At 40.2% G+C, this 19279-nt stretch overlaps 1 protein-coding gene and 1 non-coding gene across 13 annotated transcripts in view; one reads left to right on the top strand and one right to left on the bottom strand.

Annotated features, from left to right (window-relative positions):
- DOCK7 (dedicator of cytokinesis 7) overlaps positions 1-18943 on the bottom strand; it is a 208158-nt gene extending 189215 nt beyond the window's left edge. For 3 of the 12 annotated variants that reach the window (XM_033408989.2, XM_033408988.2, XM_049702645.1), the window contains exon 1: positions 18733-18942. In XM_033408989.2, the coding sequence (XP_033264880.1) occupies positions 18733-18770 (38 nt within the window). In that variant the 5' untranslated portion in view covers positions 18771-18942. Of the gene's footprint in view, positions 1-18732 lie in introns of all 12 variants that reach the window. The other 9 variants (XM_049702624.1, XM_049702626.1, XM_004281599.4 and 6 more) reach the window with 7 other exon arrangements.
- Positions 7081-7186, top strand: LOC117197356 (U6 spliceosomal RNA). The gene has a single exon (XR_004477931.1). It is a non-coding gene; the product is annotated as a U6 spliceosomal RNA (small nuclear RNA).
- Positions 18944-19279: the final 336 nt, after the last annotated feature.

Below are 19279 nucleotides of genomic sequence, written 5' to 3'. Positions count from 1 at the left end.
GATGCAGGGAACACGGGTTCGTGCCCCGGTCCGGGAAGATCCCACATGCTGCGGAGCGGCTGGGCCCGTGAGCCATGGCCGCTGAGCCTGCGCGTCCGGAGCCTGTGCTCCACAACAGTGAGAGGCCCGTGTACCACCAAAAAAACAAACAAACAAAAAAAAAACAGTTATCTCTTAACCATACTATGGTCCAAAGTATGCAACACAAGAAATTTAATGAATAAACTGTTATCAGGAGTAACAGTACCTGTTATCAATTAAAATCCTTTATCACAGATTACTTTTTTAATAACAATTTTTCCTACTCCTAATGAAGCTCATATAGTAAAGCAATACAAGGAAGTCTTTTTTACTTCTAATAAGCTATTAGTATTAACTGCAAAGTGGAAAGAAGAGTAGGTCAAAAATTCCATAGTTACTTACACTCTTAAATTATAATAGCAGAATATCTTCTTCCCCTTCCAAAAGCACATGATCCAATATTTGACCTATTTAACTCCTTACCAACTCTCTCCATTTCCGTAAGCTCCCTCACTATGTCAACATGCATTACAGTTTTTACAAAAGCAAGCACTCGCTAAGGCCGTTCACCATGGGATATTAGAAATAACCAACAAAGGATCCACATCCTGAGGGAAAATTATGTTGCATTTAACCTTTCCTCTAACCTCATCCCACTTTCAGATGCCCGATCAACCATGATTTCCAGAAAGTCCCAAAGCCAATCTGGGCCTCTCTCATCTCTAGTCGTTCTTCATGGGACCAGAGGAAACACTTGAGTAAAGATGAGTAAGGAGAGTTTAGACTAAAATAAAAGAGGTTAGTTGAGCTACTCCTATAAAGTCACAAAAAAATATCTGCAATGTAATATGCAAATAAGAGAATAAGATCTCTTGGAACTGGCACTGTTTATATTAAACACAGAACTCAGAGGAGAAGTATAAGGGAATATACCATGGAATATACCAAGTAAGGGCACATATCAGAGACAAGGCAAGAAAGGGCTAGCTAAAAATCCCCAAAAGAAAAAGGACAAGAACAGATGATACTCCAATGCTGTGACTATCCAAGTCCATGACTGATGACTGATGGATTGAATCACAGTTCTACCATAGTGTATAGTTGGTATTAAAGACCAAAAGTGGCAAAATAAAGAAAACAATAGATTAAAGAAATGCAACACTGTATCACCTTTCCAGTATTTGTGCCACAAATATTTAACCTGAACTGAATCGAACCTGTATATCTAACATCCAGATTACAAGAAATACAGAGAACAGTGTTAACAATACTAAAAAAAAGCAATCAGACAAAAACCAGAAGAAAGCTCATTCTATAATGTCAAGTCTCTTCAACAAGTCAATGTGATGAATAAATAAATAAAGGCAGTGGGCTAAGTTTTAGCATAAAAAAGACTTAAGATTAAAAATTAAAGTCTACTCAAAAAGGGAAAAAAAGACTTAAGTGATATAACCAAATGCAATGAATGGTCCTTAACTGGATCTTGATTTGAACAAACCAGCTATAAAAGACATTTCTGGGGATAATGAGAAATCTGAACATGGACAAGGTATTACATAATTAAGAATCAGTGTTTTTTTAATGTGGGAAAACAGTATTATAACAATGGAGGGAAATGTCCTTATGTTTTAGAGATGCAAATTATGTCTATAATTTAGCTTAAAACACTTCAGTTATGGTTACTCTGCCTTAACAGAGAAAACCAGCAAACTAAATATGGAATACAGATGTGCCAAATACTCTTCAAGAAGTATATCATATCCTCCATATATCCCTGCCTGATTATTTCTGCCCTGTTTTCCTCAGGCTAGACACTCGTCCTCTGCGCTTTCAAAGCATTTTGTGTTTATGCGCATTCATTTAAGGAAATGGAGTTTCCAGGAGGCTAGTTCAGACAGGCAGCAGACTAGCTAGACTGCTTTCTATGGTGGAATAAAAACCTTTCTATGGTGGAATAAAAACCTGGGCTTGCTGACAGAGTTTGATTTCAGCAGTGAGAAAGCCTAATGTTTATAAACATTCTCTTTGATAGAAGCACATAAACTGCAAAGTAGATTTTTCTAGAATAGTAGTAATGCGACCCACAGATGTAAAAGTATGGTGGACAAAAAAAAGGTGCGGTAAGGTATCAAGAATATGGCTTCTCAGGCCTGGCACACTCTCCCTCTTCAGAGGTGCCTTTGCGACCTCCTTGAGGAATGAAGGAGGACAAGGAAACTTTACTTCTGATAGGAGTACGCTATGTCTCTTTTTTTGTATAAATGTCTCAAAGCAGGCTAATTTCTGCCATTAAAGAAAACGTACATTTTTTAACTCTGTCTGGTGCCATTTTCCTATCAAGAACTACCCCACTGTGAAAACCGAGCACTACCTTAGTCATAGTACCTTAGTCATATCAAATTGTTCTCAAATCTATTTACCTATCTCCTTGCAAGGAACTAAGCAATTAGCTTTACTTATCTTTGCACCCTCCAGCAGAGTGCCTAGCACACTCTGGGTGCTTAAAAAATGTTTAAAAAGCTGAAGTGAAAAAAATGAGACTATAGCGAAATTCATAATTCCTCCCCCCAAAAAAGTAGTTCAATAAGAATGCTAGAATGGAACAATTGATAGGAACCTCTTGAGTGCAGGAACTACATTTTATTAATCTTTACATCCTCGATGTCTAAGACAATTAAGACAATGGGGGGGTGGAGAAAGAGGAATGGAGAGACAGGTGTAGTGGAGAGAGAAAAAAGGAGGTAAGGGAAAAGGAAGAATTTAGAGACTACCTAGTATATGGACTTTCCAAATGCCTTTCAGAGGAAATTAATCTATAAGTATTGTTGCTTTCTAATTGATTGGAAAGACACAAGAAGTATGCCTTTTTATCTATTACTGTCAAGTAATCAGGTGAGTGTTTGCTGGGGGGAAAAAATCTGAAACAACAGAAGAGTTCTACATGTGTAAAACCTTTTCTTTAAGAGCCTAGCTGACATCATTACTATCCCATTTGTTAACTGGTAAAGTTTAAAAACTACTACTGAAGAAAAAAAAAAACTTCTACTGAAACACAATGCTCTCTTATTCTACGTGAAACTTTTCTTTTTTAGCAATGTTTTAAGAAGATAACATGTTTACTTATCTCAAAGTAGTCTCTAATACGTCTTCAGCATATCTGCAAAGGGCTGGTTCTAGAACTACATTCAAGCTCTACAATTATGTAAATAAACTTACTATGAGAAGCAGAGAAAATAAGATTTCTCCAGTATGGAGAGAATAAGATTTTCCAGTATGGAGAAAAGACAAAACAACTTGATAAAGGAAGACATCTTTTTTAAAAAAAAATGATTAAAAAAGTAAATAAAAGGAAAATGTACATGGTATTAAAAACTCAAAGTTCACAAAGAAGTAAAAACAAAAGGTGTAACTCTCTACCATTTCCAATCCCCAACCGTATTCCCCACATGCGACCACTGAATGTTTTCTTAGGTGTCCTTCAAGAAAAAGATGTGTGTACATCAGTGCGTATATAAGAAATCCTTATCTTTTAATATGACATATGACATCATACATAACCTTTTCTCAATATCTTACATTATACACTTAATTATCTTAGGAATCTTTCCATATCAGCACATAAAATAATAATAATATTCTAGCAATATTTATCAAGCATTTACAATGTGCCAGATACACATAAAAGTGTTAAATTTGATATACCTCATTTAATCTTCAGGAGAACTCATGAAGTAGGCACTATACCAGCATACTGAAGTTTTAAGACGTTCAGGTCATACAACCAATAAGGAATAGCACTAAGGTCTCAACTTAGAGCCCCCACTCTTTTTTTTTTTTGCGGTACGCGGGCCTCTCACTGTTGTGGCCTCTCCCATTGCGGAGCACAGGCTCTGGACGCGCAGGCTCAGCAGGCAGAGCCGCTCCGCAGCATGTGGGATCTTCCCGGACCGGGGCACGAACCTGTGCCCCCTGCATCAGCAGGTGGACTCTCAACCACTGCGCCACCAGGGAAGCCCAGAGCCCCCACTCTTAACCACTGTTCTCCTTTTTATCTGATATAGAGTCCATAAAATGAATAAACTGCAACGTACTTAACCAGTCTCTACTGTAGACATTTAAGCTATTTCTAGTCTACGCAAAGATCATCACTTGAATGTAAGCTCCACTGAGAGATTTTTATCTAAATCAAGAATTATGGGTGATTTTTATTTTATCTTTTGGGCCTTTTCCATTTCCACATTTTCTGCAGTACCATATATTATTTTATAGTAAGAAAAAAATAGATATTTTTAGATAAACTTGAAAAATAGAGTAACTTATGAAAGGTAGAGACGGTTTGAATTCAGATCCATAAAACTCCCAAAGCCTCTTTCCATGGAAGCAAGTTTCCAAAGGTAAATAATTCTAGTTATAGTTTATATTAATTATTTCTATATTCTCCAGAACCTAACCAGGAGGTCAGTTAAAGATGTCCAGTGAAAATGTCTGTAGTGTATACCAACATATTAATAGGAACACTATAATAACTACCACCACTGCTATGATCTGTTTCCTATCTCTCACGGATGGCTAAATAAAACTCCCATCTGAGGCACTGTCATTTGTAAGTTATCCTGTGTTGAATTCTTTAGGAATTAAGGTCCAGAGTGGACCAGTAACCACTAAAACCCCAAGAAAACAAAAACAGATACAGGTTAATTTGTGAAACCAAAGAAGAGAAATAATCCTTCTCTATAATACACTTAACATTTAAGACATAGTTCCTTTTGGGGGAGGATGAAGGAAAAAAGATGTCAGATGACTCATTTATCCCATCTGACGCTATTTTGGGATGACATTTAAGTTAAAGATTTAGAAAGCACTGTATTAAGGAGACTTGGAAGTCCCCATCATTCTGATCTACAGCATTTCACTATATCTCAATTTCCTCAACTAAAACATGGTGATAATAATGCTCCCTACTTCATGGAACATATTAAGTTATAACTACAGAAAAAAAGATTTTTAAATTTAGCATTTGAAAAAATTAACACTGATCTGAAATTGCCAACTAAAAAGAAAACTGAAGGGGAAAAAACCTCTACTGTAAAAAGTCAATCCTCCCAAAAGGAAATAAATATATCCTTAACTCCACTCTACTTCATAAAAATAAAGCCAGAATCTCCTTACCCACAAACATACGAATTATATCCTGATGTAAACTGTATACAATTAGTTGCTAAACTCTGTTCATCCTAAGTCTTAAATACTTCTCAAATTTTCGTCCCCTCCTTCCCTTTCCTACAGCATCTGCCTACAGATAACATCATACTTAATGGTAAAATGCTTTCTTCCTTAGACGGGAAAGAAAGCAAGGATGTGTACTCTCACCACTTCTATTCAACACTACACTGCAGGATCCAGCCAGTGGAATATGGGAAGGAAAGAAGGAAAAATGGAAAGAAGGAAGAGAGGGGGGAAGGAAAGGGAGGGAAGGAGGAAGAAAGGACAGGGAGGAAAGGAGGGAGGGAAGGAAGGAAGGAAAGGGAAGAAATTAAAGGCATTAAGATTGGAAAGGAAGAAATAAAACTATCTTTACTCACAGACAATATATCCTGTAGGCAGAAAATCTTAAGGAATCCACCAAAAATTACTAGAACTAATAAATGAGTTCAGGAACGTCAGAAGATACAAATACAATATTCAAAAATCAATTGTATTTCTATAAACCAGCAACAAACAAACCAAAAATAATTCTTTAATTCCATTCATGATAAAATCAAAAACAATATAATACTTAGAAATAGATTTAACAAAAGAAGTATAAGACTTGCACACTGAAAACTTTAAAACTTTACTAAGAGAAATCAAAAAAGCTCGAAATAAATGAAGAGACAGTGTGTTCATGGATTTTTTTTAATTAATTTATTTTATTTATTTATTTATTTTGGCTGCATTGGGTCTTCATTGCCACGCGCGGGCTTTTCTCCAGTTGTGGTGAGCGGAGGCTTCTCTTGTTGCGGAGCATGGGCTCTAGGCACACGAGCTTCAGTAGTTGTGGCACGCAGGCTCAGTAGTTGTGGCTCACGGGCTCTAGAGTGCAGGCTCAGTAGTTGTGGCGCATGGACTTAGCTGCTCCGCGGCATGTGGGATCTTCCCGGACCAGGGATCGAACTCATGTCCCCTGCAGTGGCAGGCGGATTCTTAACCACTGCGCCACCAGGGAAGCCCTGTGTTCATGGATTTGAAGACTTGATATTGTTGATGGCAATTCTCCCCAAACTAATCTACAGATTGAATGTAATTCCTGTCAAAACCCCAAAAGGGCTTCCCTGGTGGCGCGGTGGTTGAGAGTCCGCCTGCCGATGCAGTTCGTGCCCCGGTCCGGGAAGATCCCACATGCCGCGGAGCGGCTGGGCCCGTGGGCCGTGGCCACTGGGCCTGTACGTCTGGAGCCTGTGCTCCGCGGCAGGAGGGGCCGCAGCAGTGAGAGGCCCGTGTACCACAAACAAACAAACAAACAACAACAACAACAAAAAAAAGAATATTTGCAGAAATTGGTAAAATTCATGTTGATATTGATCCTAAAATGTTTACAGAAATGGAAAAAATCCAGAATAGGCAAAACAATTTTGAAAAAGAAGAAAAAAGTTGAAGGACTTACACTTCCAGCTATCCAATTTTACTGTAAAATGAGAGTAATCAGAACAGTTTGATACTGTAAGGACAGACATACAGATCAATGATTTTTAACAAGGTATCAGGGTAATTCAATGAGAAGAGGACAGTCTTTTCAACAAAGAGTGTTACATCAACTGAACATTCATATACAAAAGATGAATTTAGACCCCTTCTCACACCATGCACAAAAATTAATGCTAAATGGATCATAAACCAAAAGTAAGAGCTAAAACTATAAAAACTTCTAGAAGAAAACAGAGAAGGAAATCTTCTTGAGTATGAATTAAGCCGAATCTTAGATCTAACAACACCAAAATCATGATCCATAAAAAAGAAAAAAAATTAATAAATTGGAGTTCATCAAAATGTACATCTTTGTGCTTCAAAATTCACCATTAAGTGCTCGCTTCGGCGCACATATACTAAAATTGGAAAGATACAGAGAAGATTAGCATGGCCCCTGTGCAAGGATGACAGGCAAATTCGTGAAGTGTTCCATATTTTTTCACTTTGTTATAAAGCAGAAACTAACACACCATTGTCACCATAAAGAAAATAAAAAACCAAACCAGACAGGGAGAAAATATTTGCAAATCATATATCTAATAAAGGACCTTTATCTAAAACATATAAAGAACTCTTACAACTCAAAAACAAGATAAATAATCTAATTTTAAAATGAGCAAAAGATTTTGATAGTTCACCAATATAGACAGATATGTAAATAGATATGTAAATGGTTAATAAGCACAAGAAAAACATCACTAATCATTAGGGAAATGCAAATCAAAACCATAATGAAATGCCACTTCACAAGTACTGATACATGCTACTACTTGACAAACCTTGAAATGTTATGCTAAGTGAAGGAAGCCAGACACAAAAGGCCACATATTGTATGATTCCATTTATATGACATGTTCAGAAAAGGCAAATCTAGAGAAAGAGAGACAGACATAAAGCATATTAATTAGTGGTTGCCTGGGGCTTGGGGTGGAACTAGGGAGTGACTACAAACTGGCACAAGGGGTTCTGGGGGGAGGGGGACGAAAATGCTCTAAAACAGGATTGTGGGTGATGGTTTCACAACTTTATAAATTTCCTAAAAATCACTGAATGGTACACTTAAAATGAATTAACTGTACGGTATGTAAAGTATACCTCTATAAAGTTGTCTTTTTAAAAAACAAAAAGAGCTTGGATATGGTTGGAACTACTCTGTGACGATAAGGGTAAGAAATTGCTTATAGTCAGAGAAAGAATGATGGTGACAGGAAAAAGAGGAGTTGCAGTGGAGTCACTAAGAAAGTTTTGGACTCTGAGGCTCCTTACCACCACCCCTGTATCTTTAGCAAAGTTTAAAATCATTAAAAGGCTGATATGAGTGAAGGAGTTCAGTTTTCTGGTGTAACAGGACAAACATGGAACACCTCATGTGGATGCAGGAGTGCAGGTGCAGAAAGAAGCATGGGAAAGCCAAAAAACAAGAACCAAGTAGACCTCTTTGGGAGGCTGTGAGCTGGCATTAAGGTGAGAGCTAAACTTAACAAAGTTAAGAGACAGGGGATCCACAGCTGGCATCAGGTTACCCTGGTTTTGTTTGTTTTTTGTATTTCACCAGTTACATTTAAATTTTAGCAGGTAGTAGAGTTGACTATACAGCTATATATTTAAATGATTATAGGGATGCTACACAACTTCAAATGACTAATTTTATTTAAAGAATATCAGTTGTTTTGGGGACCAGCACTCTGACCCTCCTTCTTTTGGTTAGAAACTCCTTTTTGATAAGCAACTCATTCCTTGAGATTGGGTGTTGCTGACACCATCACATCTCTCCCCCAAACCACAGAGGACATATGACCCAGGACTGGCCAGAATCCCCTATATCCCTAAACACAGTAATTGGTTCAAGGAAGGACATGTGATCCAAGCCAGACCAATAACTGTGTCCCTGGATCTTTTCTGCCACAGCTAAACTTGTAGGATTCGAGCCTGGGGCTGTCAATTCTCATTGTAACCATTTTGTTATAATTTTGTGGAAAATCTAGCCAAGACATGAAGATAAGAGGCCTACTAACATCACCTGTATCCCTGGACCCAATGTACTCAGTTAACATGAGTCAGCACCTTTTTTTTTTATATGTGCAAATTAATCTGATTTGAGTTTCTGTCACTTGCAACCAAAAAGTCTCTTCCGTAAAAGGCCACTGAAAAAGCAGAGACATCTCAAGCGGTTGCCAAAGGGGTCCAAAAGATGCATCCCAGAAACTAAAGGAAACTAACTCTCTGTGGAGACTGAATTGACTAATGGAAAACAGGATGCAGGAGAAAAGCAGGTAGATAAACTTCCTCTTCTTCCACAGTCCCATCTACACATCTAAGGAACTGTTCCTCTGTCTAAAGATATCCTGTGTGGCCAAGCGTGCACACCTGGCAAACGATCTCTCTTTAGCTCTTTGTGAAGCAGTGGCCAACGAGATAAGGTATCACCTTACATTGTTTCCCATCCTTCTCTTCACTTTCCTCTTCTCTTTTAATGCCCTGGGATTATGCCTCCCAGAAAAAAACTCAACTTTTTTTTTTGTTGGCTGCGTTGGGTCCTCGTTGCTGTGCACGGGCTTTCTCTAGTTTCGGCGAGCAGGGGCCACTCTTCGTTGCAGTGCGTGGGCTTCTCATTGCGGTGGCTTTTCTCGTTGTGAAACATGGGCTCTAGGCACTCAGGCTTCAGTAGTTGCAGCATGCGGGCTCAGAAGTTGCAGCACACAGGCTTCAGTAGTTGTGGCTCACGGGCTCTAGAGCGCAGGCTGAGTAGTTGTGGCACATTGGCTTAGTTGCTCCGCAGCCTGTGGGATCTTCCCAGACCAGGGTTCGAACCCGTGTCCCCTGCATTGGCAGGTGGATTCCTAACCACTGCGCCACCAGGGAAGTCCAAGCCTCAACTCTTAATCCTTGTTTCAGTCTCTATTTTCTAGGGAACCCAGCCTAAAAGAGTACCTACAAAAAACCTACAGTAATCACCAGGCTTAATATTAAGTGAAACACAGAAAGCTTTCCCTTTGAGATTATAAACAAAATGAGGATGCTCAATATTAACACAATGTTGAGTAGAAATGGTAGTAAAAATCTGTACAATAATGCAAGATAATAGCCTGCAGACCAACACAAAAAAATAAATCAGTTACAAGGTTTGGAAAAGACAAAACAAAAATTCTTGATTTTCAGATGATACGGCTGTCTACATGGAAAATATAAAGGCCACAGGAGAGTAAGTAGGTTGACTGCAGCCTGATCTTCCCCCTCAGCTTTGTTCAGTCTTCCTGTACCAGGAGTTTCTCAAGTATGGAGCTGGAATATAAGGTCTCCTGAAAAAGACTGACCCTGTGTTTTCCTGAGAAAGCACAACAGTTCTGGTTGAATCAGTCCCACAAAGCTATTGTGTAACCTGAGGACTGTCCAGAGTTGAAAAGCCTGTGCCCATTTTGAAGAATCAAGGACTATTATTAAACTTTGGTAAAAATTTTTAAAAAAAGAAAAAGAAAATACAAAGGAATCCACAGGTACATTCTTAGATTTAACAAGAGTTTAACAAGGTATATAGCTGATACAAAATTGTTATATACCTAGGGATAAATCTAACAAAAGATATGCAAGAACCTTATGGAGAAAACTACAAAATTTCATTGTGTGATACAAAGAAGACCTAAATAAATGGAGAGATACACGACGACCATGAATCAGTATTATAAGAATGTCATTTCTCCCCCAAATTGATGTACAGATTCAATGCAATCCCAATCAAATTCTAATAGGATTTGGGAGTTTTTTGTTTGTTTGTTTTTGGTGGATTCTAAAATATACACGGAAATTCAAAAAGCTAAGAGCAGCTAAGACACTTATTTTTTTTAAGGTGGGAGGAGAGAGTCTACCAAATTCCAAAACTTATTACAATGAAAATTGTTTATAATTAGTGAAAAGATGTATAACTAGACCACTGGGACAAAATAGAGAGCCCATAAAAAAAAACCCACAAATAAGGACACACATATCTATTATAGACATGGCAGGACAGATCAATGGGGAAAGGAGAATCCATTCTGAAAAAATTAAAATTTCACACCATACACATATCAAGTCCAGGTGGAATATAAACCTAAACACAAAGGAGGTAATTACAAAGTTTATTATAAATCAGATGAATATCTTAATGACCTCAGAGAATAAAATATTTCTTAAACAAGACCCCCAAAATACTAAACGTTAAAAAAAAACCTGATATACTGCATTAAAACGTAGTTTTCAAAAGATTCCATTTTGGACTTCCCTGGCTGTCCAGTGGTTAAGACCCCACACTTCCACTGCAGGAGGCCCAGGTTCGATCCCTGGTCAGGGAACTAAGATCCCACACGCCGCAATGTGCAGCCCCCAAAAAAAGTAAAAGACTCTATAAAAAGAATTAAAAAACAAACCACAGTGTAGGAAAAGATATTTGCGAAACATATAATCAATAAATGATTAATCTACGGAATACATATAAAGTACTCACACAAATCAATAAGAAAAAGACAATCCAAAGGGAAAAAACAAGGAAGGAAAATGGCAAAGTATTTAATTAGGTAATTTACAAAAAAGTAAATTCAAATGGTCAATAAACATACAAAACAGGGCTCAATCTCATTAGTTATCAAGCAAATATGTAGTAAAACTTTTACAATAAGATAGGATCATGCATCTACCAGATTGGCAAAATGAAAAAGCTGGCAATACCAAGTGATGGTAACTATGTAAGGCAATATTGTGGGAGTGTAAATTTCCACAACTATCTTAGAAAACAGTTTGGCATAGCCTAATAAACTTGATGATAAATAAAACTGCTAGGACAAGCAATAAAAACCTAGCAATTCGGGCTTCCCTGGTGGCGCAGTGGTTGAGAGTCCGCCTGCCGTTGCAGGGGACACGGGTTCGTGACCCGGTCCGGGAGGATCCCACGTGCCGTGGAGCGGCTGGGCCCGTGAGCCATGGCCGCTGAGCCTGCGCGTCCGGAGCCTGTGCTCCGCAACGGGACAGGCCACAGCAGTGAGAGGCCCGCGTACCGCAAAAAAAAAAAAAAAAACACCTAGCAATTCCACACCTGAGCATACCATAGAAAAACTCATGAACATATGTACCAGAATATATGTATAGGAATGCTCATAGCAACACTGTTTCTAATAGTCAAAAACTGGAAACAACCCAAATGTCCATCTACTGTAGAATGGAAAATTGTGGTATATTTATACAATGAAATAATATAAAGCAATGAAAATGAATGAACTTCAACTGCTTGTAACATCATGGCTGAATCTGACAGATATAATTTGGAGCAAAAGTAGTAAGATAGAAAAGCATACAAACATACAGTATGATTCTATTTAAATGAATTCAAAAATAAAAAATTATATTGCTTAGGGATGCATTCATAGGTAGTAAAAATAAAGAAAAGCAAGGAAATGGTTATCTCAAATGTCAGGACAGCAGCTTGGAGTACTCTAAAGCAAAGGGTAAGATTTAGAAAAGGAAAGGCAGGATATATAAAAAAAAAAAACAAAACCAACAGAACAGTTATAGAGATGGAAATGAGCAGAGCATTTGTGGGGGTAAAGTGAAAACACCAGACTGACTAGTCCAAAATGTAAGCTAGAGAATAAGCAACAAGAGAAGGACCAGATTATAGATGACTTTAAAATGCAAGCAGGAGTTTGGATTTAACCCCATAAGAAGCCACTACATTTATATTTTTGAACATAAGAATGCCATGATAAAAGCTGTGTTTTAGGGAGACTTCATTTGTAACACGTTTGAATTAGAGGAGGGAGGGACTAGATCAGCCATGACCTTGCTGTGAGGCAATGAAAGATGCTCCAAGGTGGCAGGGTGGCGTTCATTCCTACACTTCTTATGCGTCCAGTTTACACAAGTTTCTGTGCTAAGCGCTGTAGATAAAAAGACCTAGACCAGCCCTCAAAGAGCTCTGAAAAGCAGTATAAAATAGGGGGAAAGGGGAAAGGAGGGCAAGCATGAGAAAGTTCAGAAAGAAAAAGAAAAAAAAAAAACTGTACCTCATGAAATCAGTGATGAACAAAAGAAAAAAGTCAGATGTTCCTAATTCTCAAGAGTTCTATAATCCAAGTACACATAAGGTAGCATGGTAAGCACTACCATATGGCCCCAGGATTGATGAGAAAGAGAACAGGCAGGAAGTACTGGTGACTATACCACATACATGTGAGAAAACTGACTATAAAAGAAAAAGAAATGATTGGTTGGCAGCCAGAAATGCCAGAAGACTCGATGGTTCTTTGTTTTATGATGAGAAAGGCAGAATAAGTCTTATGGCTTAAGGGAAACATCCATAAAAAAGAATAGATTGAAGATGCTAGAAAGGAAAGGGAAAATTGTGAGATCAAGGTTGGGAGGAGGTGGCAAGGTATGGGATTCAAAGTACAATAACACAGGTAAGTTTTAGGTACAAGATACCCTTCAGGCTCAAGAGAAAGATGGTTGAACAATATATTGGGACAGTCATATGCTGAGGTTAAAATGAAGGACTCATGTGGTATGGTCCCAAACTTTTCGGTAAAAGATGGGGTAGGGAAACAAAGATGATAAATAAGAGACATTATTTGGAATAAACCTCATTTCAAATGATAAGACATTAATTAATAAAAGATCAACTCTGGGGACTTCCCTGGTGGCACAGTGGATGAGACTCTGCACTCCCAATGCAGGGGGCCTGGGTTCCATCCCTGGTCAGGGAACTAGATCCCACATGCATGCCACAACTAAGAGTTTGCATGCCACAAATGAGGAGCCCACATGCCGCAACTAAGAAGCCCACCTGCTGCAACTGAAGAGTCCGCCTGCTGCAACTAAGAGCCGGCACAACTAAATAAATAATAATTTTTTTTTTTTAAAGATCAACTCTGGACTATTCTAGTCTCCCTCTAACACTACTCTGCAGCTCAGGAGCAAGAAATAGGTTAGATATTCAGCATTAACAGTTAGTGAAATGAGTACAACAGAAGGTCAGGGAAGTGGTATATGTGTCCAAAGTGATGAAACAGGCAGCACTGAAATAGTTGATACTATGTGGAAAGGACTTACTTTGATCAGGAGTGAGATTATGAATTGAACAAAGTAGATTAAAAGATTGAGCCTATTCAGCCAGAGTTATGAACAGATTCAAGACTAAAAACAATTGAGGTTATAAATAAGCCTATACCCAGGAAATCCTACTCATGTAGGATTTTCCTCAGAAATAAAGATCTGATGAAAGCCTTTCATTAAATTCTGCTTCTTAGGCAGCAAAATGATACGAAATTAACAAAGATTAAGAAAACAAGGATAACTTTTGGTATACTAATAGCAGCACTGTTAGAAAATCTAGAACTACCACAGAAGAAAATATTTTGCAGAAAGAAAATACAGTCGAATAATAATAATTTAAGATCCGAAATCAGAGGACTAGGGTTTGAACCTCAATTAAGGCAAATAATCTCATTCTCAGTAGGCCTCAGTTCTGCATCTGTATTATGGGAATAATAAATAACAGTAAATAACCATAATTCAAAAAGACACATGCACTCCAGTGTTCATTGCAGCACTATTTACAATAGCCAGGACATGGAAGCAACCTAAGTGTCCATCAACAGAGGAATGGATAAAGAAGATATGGTACATATATACAATGGAATATTACTCAGCCACAATAAGGAACGAAATTGGGTCATTTGCAGAGACGTGGATGGACCTAGAGACTGTCATACAGGGTGAAGTAAGTCAGAAAGAGAAAAACAAATATCGTATATTAACGCATATATGTGGAACCTAGAAAAATGGTACAGATGAACCGGTCTGCAAGGCAGAAATAGAGACACAGATGTAGAGAACAAATGTATGGACACCAAGGGGGGAAAGTGGGGGTGGTGAGGTGGGATGAATTGGGAGATTGGGATTGACATATATACACTAATATGTATAAAATAGATAACTAATAAGAACCTGCTGTATAGCACGGGGAACTCCACTTCACTGTACAGTAGAAACTAACACAACATTTTAAAACAACTATACCCCAATAAAAATAAACAAATAAATAAATAACAGTAAATAATATAGGAATAATAGCAGCAGCTAACATTTTTTGAATGCTTATTATGTTTCAGGCACAGTTCTAAGTGTCTTACATGTATTATCTCATTTAATCCTCAAATTAATCCTACAGAGGAATTTAGCTCCACTTTACTGATGAGCAAACAAAGACAAAGAGGTTAGATCAACTGCCCAGGATTACACAGCTATTATTTGGTATAGGTAGAATTTCAACCTGGGTGATGTGATCTAGAGCCTACCTTCTTTACTATGTTCTTCTGCCCTCTGGGTTATGAAGATGAGAATGTGGTAAAAAGTGTTTTAAGTATACACAAATATTCTTCATTACAGCTGAATATCAAGTGATAGGACAAAATAATCCAAACAAAATCCTAGGTCATTTATCTACAATCAACATTCCATAAATTGTACCTATTATACACTAGGGAGTGATTACAAAGGTTAACAAGGCATATGCCTTGTCCTCAAAAAGTAGGGAGAACAGGGACTTCCCTGGTGGCTCAGTAGTTAAGAATCTGCCTGCCAATGCAGGGAACATGAGTTCGATCCCTGGTCCAGGAAGATCCCACATGCCACGGAGCAACTAAGCCCATGTGCCACAACTACTAAGCCTGTGCTCTAGAGCCCGTGAGCCACAACTACTGAGCCTGCATGCCACAACTACTGAAGCCCGTGCGCCTAGAGCCTGTGCTCTACACCAAGAGAAGCCACCACAATGAAAAGCCTGTGCACCGCAACAAAGAATAGCCCCTGCTCACCGCAACTAGAGAAAGTCCACACAGAGCAACAAAGGTCCAACGCAGCCATACATACATACATAAATGTAGGGAGAACAGACAAGAGGCAATACTTGACATGAAGTCTGCTTTTCTATGATGAGCCAAGGTTAGTAGCACAATCAGTGTTGCACAATAAAGAGCTTTGAAAAATCACCAAATCACAGCCTCAAAAAATAACAGCACTAAATGCAAAGGGCTAGGAAAAAACTGAGCCAGAAAAGAGATCAGTGTAATTCTTTTCAAAGTAAAGGTTTCTGAAAAATCATAAAGCTTTAAAAAAGAAAAATAAGTTTTCCAGTAGCAACAGGCTTTTCACAGAGCAACAAAGTTCATATAGGTATATCATAAAAAGGATTATTACTTCCAAATAATAGTCCTAGGCCATATTATAAATTCTGTAATAATAAAAAAAAATAGTGATACTTACTGTGTACTATTACCTAAAAAGCACTGTCATAAGCATTTTATACGTATGGATTTACTTAATCCTTACAACAATCCTATAAGGTGAGTCCTACTATTAACCCCATTTTATAGATAGGGAAAATGAGGCAAAAGTGAGAGGAAGTAACTCATCCAAGTTTACACAATGGGGGGCAGTGCTAGGATGTCAAACCAGGCAGTCTGTCTCCAGAGTTGTGCTATACTTCCCCCAGTAGGAAACTAAGAAGCAGAACAATAATTTATTCAGAGGTATTATTCAGCCATATTTGGTAACTTGGAGGAAAGTACCTTTCATTCACAATAAGCAGATAATAATTCATCATCTATAGCAGTTCTGTCCTTGGTCTTCCCTCCAGATTAAGCCTGTGCATTCCTCCTCAACTATCTCATCTGCTCCTCTGGCTTTAATTACAATCTACTTGCTGATGACTCCCAAATCTAGATCTCCAACCCAATCTCTCTCCTGCACCTTAAACCTGTACCAACAGCCTCATAGACACTTCCCTTGGAATGCTCCATGAGCACCTCAAAATCAACATGTCCAACACTGAATCATCATCTCCATCCCACCTCATTTCCCACCCTCACACCCATTCTTCCTCCTGTCCTCCCTTACTCAACAACTGCCTCCATCCTGGTTGCCCAAGTCAGAAACTTGGATGTCCTCCCAGACTCTTCAGTCTTCCTCACTTTCCTTATCCAAGCAATCATCAATCACTGCCATGCCTACCTCCTAAGTATCTCTCCAGTCAATGCATGTCTCTTCATTTCCATTGCCTTACTTTTATAACTTTAAACGGCTATACTAACTTGAATTTTTTTGTTGTTTTGCAAAACTGGTTATCTTTTTTTCTTGTGTTTTGTCATGCCCTATCTGAGAACAAATTCCATGAATGGAGAACAGACATTGTATGTATTTCACACCTAACTCCCTTATGTGCACTTTCTTGATCAGCACAATGTTCTCAGAGATAAGCTTTTGGTTCTATTTAAGAGAAATTAATACTAAGCATGCATGTCAAGTAATGCATCTACTTTTAAATGGCACTGCCTTCAGAAACAAAACCAAGTTATTTTACAAAAAATTTTTTAAAAAGAACAAAAGTAATAATTTCCTATTAAGTCTATCACAGCTCCCTAGGTTATACTAATTACTGTTAAGCGTTCCATGATAGCTAGTAAAGGCCATACACTGTACTAAACCCTTTACACAAATTATTCCGTTTAATGTTCGCAACAACTCTATGAGCTGGGTACCGGTTTTTTTACCCATTTTCCAAACAAGTAAAGACCTTAAACAATTTGGCCAAGGTGCCAACTTAGAAAATAACAGTCAGGATTTAAGCCCGTGGTCACAGTCTGAGCTTATGCTCTTAAGCACTTGCTATTTTGTCTCTTAAGGAGAAAATAAAATACGTGTTTTAAAGCTCGAAAGAAAAAAAGAAAAGCACAAAGCTTAAATGAAACAGATGTTAGTTTTAAATGAAAAAGTGCCAAAAGAGAGTAACACTATGGAAGTCCAAGCAGTTAAGAAACGACCTGTTTGGTAGGTCCAAAAATCTTTAATAAACATCAGCAAACTAAAAAGATCCAGAGTCACAGAAATACAATTGTCGAAAAAGTAATACATTCGAATGTTTCTTCTCTTGGGACTTCAGATGAACAGAAATATGGTCTTATTAAACAAAACATGTCTAGTGTCATACCCACTGATATATTCCACAATGAAAGTCTACAAATGTTAGAATCCTCCACCGTAATTCAATTTTTAGTTTTAGGGGAGAGAAAGGTGGCAACCTCCCCACCACAAGTGGGTGAAAAGCTCAGAAACCTCAACCGTGATCGCTTGCTCACTGCTAGACTTCTAAAAACACGAGTCAAAGGGCCGGTGTATAAAGAACACTGCCTATCATCCATCTTCCTCTGGAGCTATGAGAAACACAGGCGCAGTTTACATTCACACGCTACTAGGATCAAGCTCCAGCCTACAATTCGTCAGATCGGGCAGCTGGACACCGAAGGTGCAGACCACAAGCTCTCAACTTTTCATTTAGGCCGTACGTTTTCGATTCTGGGTGCACGAGCCCACTCTGAATTGGACCCCTGGGTGCAAAGAGGATTCCTGTCAGATTTCTGGGAAGGGTGAGAGGCTTGAAGGAGGGGGGGCCTCGCACCGGCCGGGAGCCCGCCGCGCGCCGAATCTTTTGTTGGGGTGGAGACGAGGGCGGACCCCCGCACCGTCCTGAGGGGCAACGGGGGTGGGCGGGGAGAGGGAAAGGGCCCCGGCCAGCCCGGGGGTGGGGACACAAAGAATTTGGGAAGCGCCGAGCGGCCGGCAGAAGAGCTTCCCCCGCCAGCCCTTCAATAAGCCGCCGCGAACTCCAGGCCCGGGGGCCCGAGGAGCCGGCGGAGGCAGGGGCGCGGGCGTGCGGGGCTCTCAGCGACCCCGGCCGAGGCGCGGGCTAAGGGCCGGGTTCGGAGGGCGGCGCCAGGCCTGGGCAGCCTCCACGGCCGCCGAGAGCTCCCTCCGCCCCTCCGCCCCTCCGCCCAGCCGCCGACCAGGCCGCGGGATCCCGGCGTCCGCGTCGCCACACCCACCCGTCTCCTAGGCCCGGGCCGGGAGGATTCTCCGACTCTTCCCCCGGCTGCGGCGGCGCGCCCCACGCCCCAGATTTACCTGCTGATCTTCTGGGCAAAGGCGCGGCGCTCGGCCATGGCTGCTAAGGCGGCTGCGGCGGTCTGGGCGCGGACGGGCGGGCGCGTGCCTCTTCACTCGCGCTCCCTCCCTCACCGCCTCCGCCAGTCCCCGCTCCGGACCCGTGAGGCTGGGGCTGGCGGCCGGAGCCGGGAACGAGCCCGGCCGTAATGCTCCTGAGAGGCGCGCAGCAAGAAACCGCTCCTCCCCTCAGCGCGTCAATCCCCTCGGGAACCCTGGCTTCGGAACGCAGCTGCGGCCCGCGGAAGCGAAGAGGAAGACTGGGGCGTGGAGGGAGCGAGCCGCAGGCTCTGGTGTCCCGGCTGCCGCGGGGCCCGCATGACCGAGAGGACGCAAAGAGAAGCCAGAGAGGGGCCAGCGACCTGGCGAAGCAAGAGAATAAGATAACCGAGCGCGTGGGGGGGGGGGGGGGAGCCAGGCTCTCCCGAAAAGGAACGGAAGGAAATGGAAGATGGGCTTTGCCAAGGCGGCTGTGCTGTGCCGCCCGGGAGGGCTGGGTCCACGTTCC

Source organism: Orcinus orca, chromosome 1 (assembly GCF_937001465.1).
Source record: "Orcinus orca chromosome 1, mOrcOrc1.1, whole genome shotgun sequence".
Lineage (NCBI taxonomy): Eukaryota > Metazoa > Chordata > Mammalia > Artiodactyla > Delphinidae > Orcinus > Orcinus orca.
This window is presented reverse-complemented; position numbering and strand designations above follow the sequence as displayed.